The sequence below is a fragment of the Ctenocephalides felis genome, unplaced genomic scaffold, assembly GCF_003426905.1.
Source record: "Ctenocephalides felis isolate EL2017-DRISC unplaced genomic scaffold, ASM342690v1 CF-g0.4_SCAFFOLD_01604, whole genome shotgun sequence".
In the NCBI taxonomy this organism is placed as follows: Eukaryota; Metazoa; Arthropoda; class Insecta; order Siphonaptera; family Pulicidae; genus Ctenocephalides; species Ctenocephalides felis.
Genome location: NW_020537758.1, coordinates 18,812,532 through 18,817,892, shown reverse-complemented (window position 1 = coordinate 18,817,892; position 5,361 = coordinate 18,812,532). Strand labels below are relative to the sequence as shown.

The window sequence follows — 5,361 nt, the reverse complement described above, 5'->3', positions numbered from 1 at the left end:
TTTTTTTAAATTTACTTTTATAAAAAAAAGTTTCAACGCGTGTTTGAATATCTTTCGAAACGGAGGAACGGCAGTTTCGAATTGGAAATATACGATGATTTAAAAAATTATCGCAAATTTAATTTAACAAAATATAATTTAATTTAATTTATGTTTGCACTATTTCTGATTGAATATTTTATTACACCTGTTTTAATTTAAATTTCATTTCTCGGAACGTCTAAGTTCAAAAATATTAATGTATAAAATAAAATCTATATATTAATATATATATATATTTAAAATTTCAACTTACAAATCAAAGAGAATCATTCCATTTATAACATCTACCATTTAATTAATAAACTTGTTGTAGATTTTTCAACAGCTTTGTAGGATGTGTGAAAATCGTGTTTAATTTTATCAGAATTTTTATCTTTATATATTTTATTTAAATTTTCATTATTATGTGGATCACAAACTGGTAAAGTAGAATATACTTCTTCTAAGTTTTGAATATATTGTTTATTAGGTACTCCTTCGGCCGGTCTATTCTGAGCGCCTCCATTCAAGCAACCTATAATAGAAATAAATATATATATTTATATATATATATATATATATATATGTATATGATCAATTATTACCTGATGGACAAGCCATAATCTCTATGAAATCGTATTGAACTTTTCCGCGTTTCATTTTTTGCATTATATTTTGTATATTTTTAAATCCATTGGCTATAGCAAAACGTAAAACTACTTCATCATTCACAGTTAATGATGCTTCTTTGAAATCAGGATTTCTAAATTTTATAGAAAATAAATTTCTCATTTAAATGATTTTCAAACAATTTTTTTTCTACCAAAAGATGTTCTTATCATTTTTACCGAACATTTGTGAAAACAGGTTCAGCATTTTCAATGTTGAATAAATCTCTAGCAGCTTGTTTAAAAATAAAACTGGAATATCCTCCTGAATTCGAACCCTGCTGCGAATATAATTTTACTTTTTCTTCTGTTTTTGAATTTTTCCAAATATCATCCAAATTCCGCGATTCAACTTCACTTAAGTGTATATTATCAGACTGCAACATTTGTTCTAGTTCAACTAAAATACAAAATTATTTAAAACAAGCAATGCATTGTAGTTACGTAATTTTTCAATATAATTACTTACTTGGCGTTATTACACAATCAACATCTCGTTTGTTCAATAACTCATCATAAAAATCTTGACGTGATGCCTCCAATTTTTTGTCATAACAAGGCATTAATGTTACATGATACACTCCTTAAAAAAACAAGTTTAAAATGAATCATAATCTTTAAATAATGTAACAGGGATCAAAGTAAAACATACCTCGTTCACCAGCTATATCTTTTACTAAAGATCCTATGACTTGCTGTGGTGACTTTGCTGTAGATATGTTTGGTAAAATATATCCATGTGCTTTCTCAGCATAACAAACCCAGCCTAAAAAAATATTATTGATAACTATTCTATATAATTTGCAGGTATAAATATACATAAATAAACGAACCTGGACAAGCCGATGCCAGCATGGGCAAATTTTGTTTTGAATGATATCTTTCAATAAATTCTGTAGCATTTTCTACTAAACTAATATCATCTGCTATTTTCATATCAATAACTAAATCAGCCCCAAGGCTCTTAAAGTATCCTACAATCGAAGGACAGATATATAAGCAAACGCATCCAACTAATTTAAATTTTACATTTAATATTCACCTGAAACTTTTTCTGCGGTATCTTGAACAGATAAACCATATTTAATGGATAAAGAAACAATAGGTTGAACGGCAAGACTAATAATTACAAGTTTAGAATCATTTGAAGAAGATAACTTAAGAGATTTGTTTAACGTTAAAGCTTTTAATAATTCTTCTTGTGATTGCTCAGTAATGAGAACACTTTCTGCAGATGTAATACAGCCGCTGCATGCTAAACAATCGGCTAGAGTAATCTCAACTTTGGAAATCTTTTCTGGCACTTTCTACAAATATTATCTATTGTACACAAAATCATATTTTTAGAAAAGATTTAATTACATACAACACGATCAGCTTTAAAACCTGCATCATTAAGTTTTAGCTTTGCGCCGGTTAAAGATTTTTCTTTTTTGATTTCTACTGGTTTTATACATTCCTATAAATATAGTAATAGTATTATTGTTTTATGAACTCTTATAAAATATTTGTAAATATGTACCTGCGAGGGTGCAATGAAATCATCCAAATCTGTTAATCGTAAAGCACCACTAAAGTGTGAACTCATTTTAGAAAAATAGAGAATGAATACTTAAAAGTTCAAATTCAAATTTATAATAGTATTAATTGAGATAACTATAATGTTTTATTGATTTTAAAATTAATGCTAGTCACTGTAAATATTAAGTATTTGCAAGAACATTAATTATTTGATGATGATGATGTAAAATTCATAACATTTCTATAATAAATACTTTTTTATTATTTTTTATAATAATTGTGAATATATTAATATTTTATATCACATATTTATATCGTTTTTTAGTGAAATGTCAAATATTTTGACAGTAAGTGACAGTTCTGATAAATCACGTGGTGTTGCTTTTTGTGCCATCTTTGATATTAATCGAGCATCTCGATGGCGGGTATTTTAAATATTTGAAATTTAATCATTTTTATCCAAATGTTATATATAATTTAGGATCAATACCAATATATAGTTAATTAGTTTAATTCTTTACAAACTAATAAAAATTATAAGCAATTACAGCATCATATATTAAAAAACCAGAAAATGCAGAAAAATTTATATAGTCATTCAATATTTTAAGTAAAATTTACAATTTTTTTTTGAAAATTACAGATCTGTATCTCATTTACTTATTCCAGATTAACAAATTCATAGACATTAATAATATTTAGAACAATGTATTAAATGCAAATAATTTGCATGCACCCATACGATTGGAATTCATAGAAGTAAAGACAGGTAAATGAAAATCTAAGTAACATTCATGAATTAAATTAAATAAAATAAAGAATATTAATTGCAAATTCTTCATAAAATATATTAGTTTCAATAAGTGTTAGCAAACTCAAAGCATCAGCGATCGCACTCACTCCTAATAAATAATTTGCTATTTTGAAAAGGATGATTTATAACATCATTCTAAAAGATGATTTAATTACAAATGCAATTTATTTGAAATTTCTACTGATGTTTTTATATATTCTTACGTTAGATACATGCAAATGTTCAATTTTTTAAATAAAATTATTATAAAATATATAGAGTGTCCTAGACCTTGACATCCAGGACGCCCAAATGATGTGATAGTATTGACCTTAACAGTCCTGAAAAAAAATATAAAAAAAAAATTCACGGTTATGAAAATTATGAGCTTTCAAGTGCAACTCAGAGCTTTGGTGATTCTTTGATGATCTTACGGTGTTTGGAAATTATGAGCTTTTAAGTGCAACTTTAAGCTTTGAAATTTTTTTGGTTATTGTGGAGTATTTTTACTAATTTTGTTCATTTAGACTCAATTAGAAACAATAATACTATACCTCATATTTTCAAGAATTAAGACCATTTGTTGAACTATGAATTTAAAATGCTAAAATCTTTGAAAGGACCTTTTTTTTAAAAAAAGAAATACTTAAGTGTATTGGCTAGTTTCATCAGAAGTTGTCGCCTTTAATATTTAATAATTTTTACTAGTACACTGGTTCAAACAACTATTGTATTTTTGATCGTATCTGTTAATATTTTCAAAATTATAAAATATAATTAAATATTATGCTAGTAGTGCATTTGGTATGCTGAACTAAGATTGTTAATATATTGTAATATTTTTAACTTACCGTATGGTGTGTTATAGTAATCGCAAATAATCAAATACAAAAATTGCATATATCTTTATGATTAAAATACTTTTAATAATTTAATAATTTTTACTAGTACATTTTGTTCAAACAACTATTTCAATTTTGATCGAATCTATTAATAATTTCAAAATAATAAAATATAAAATATTATACTATACTATTATACCGTGATTTTTGTTAGTATGCTAAAAGATGATTGTTAATATATTGTAATATTTTTAACTTTCCGCAGGGTAAGTTATAGTAATCGCAAATACGCAAATAATCAATTTTTTATTTATTTATTTATTTATTTATTTATATATATATATATATATTATATATATATATATATACATTATTTTCATATCTCAGTCAGGCAGAGGTGCCTGGTATGAGAGATTATGAAAAACAGTTTTCATATTTTATATATACATTTCATTTGACTATAATATCTATTGCATTAATATAATATTTATCATAATTAAAATATCTCTATCTAAGACAAGGAAGACTAAAGAGTTATATATAAACTCTTTAGTCTTTCTTGTCTTCAATTTCCTTATAGTATTTCTTTATTTTTCTTTTAAATTTATCGTCATCATTGGTCATCTTAATATCATTTGGCAATTCGTTATATATTTTGCTGGCACTCTATATGACATTTTCTCAAATTCTTCTATCTATTGTGTTCAATGTGAAAATTGTTGTGTTGTCTAGTGTAGTGTTTATGTATATCTTGATTTATGTCTATTGTTGCACTTGTTTTAATTCGGTTAAATTTCATTTTGTGTATTAGTTTGCATTTCTCTATTTTAATTATATAAATATAATTTTTTTTATATATCTTAACGATTCAAATTCGTTTGAACATTTTGGTATAACTTAGAAAAAATGTATTTGTTTTGAGTGCGGATGTATGGACGATTTCAAGAAGACGGATCAAGTTAAAAATTTCAAAATTTTCAAAATTCCCAAGAATCGAATTTTTTTACAGTTTTGAAAGAAAAATTGAAAGTTTTTGTTCAATTAATTTTTGGTACGGGAAGTTCCGGCAATTTGCCTCAAGGCACGATGCCATGCACCACTAGTTATTTCCTCACATTGTCCAAAACTATGTATAAAATCATAATAGTTATAACTATGTATATGAAAATTATATTTCTTTATCTATGTATATGATTTTCTTCCAAAAGTTAGCAGTGTACTCATCAGTTACCATTGTCCTCCGTATTCCTCGAAGTTGCCCGATACTCGAACCCTCTTTCCAAGTTCCCAAGCTCTGCTGGCGGCAAACGAAACTGCTCCTTATAAGCTCGCTCTCTGCCTCTCACTCTGGCACCCTCCCTTTCAGTTCAGTTGCTTTGTGTCCTTAATCAGAAAGTTTGTGTAGTGCTGTTTCTGTGTTTGTTATATTTGTTTTCCTGTTTTAAATAATGATTACATATTAGATAATCGTTTTATATTGTGTAAAAATGATTTTTGTTCTGTCTCTTGTCTTTCA

The 5,361-nt window shown here is 26.1% G+C and overlaps 1 protein-coding gene across 1 annotated transcript; it reads right to left on the bottom strand.

Annotated features, from left to right (window-relative positions):
* Positions 1–326: 326 nt before the first annotated feature.
* LOC113373466 (probable cytosolic Fe-S cluster assembly factor AAEL012261) lies at positions 327–2,345 on the bottom strand. The gene is made up of 9 exons (XM_026613762.1): positions 2,212–2,345; positions 2,056–2,148; positions 1,732–1,996; positions 1,523–1,663; positions 1,342–1,455; positions 1,159–1,272; positions 870–1,089; positions 627–784; positions 327–556 (listed from the first exon to the last, which is right to left on the bottom strand). Exons 1-9 carry the CDS (start codon positions 2,275–2,277, stop codon positions 327–329), a joined length of 1,401 nt encoding a protein of 466 aa, XP_026469547.1. The 5' UTR covers positions 2,278–2,345.
* Between the last annotated feature and the right edge of the window lie 3,016 nt (positions 2,346–5,361).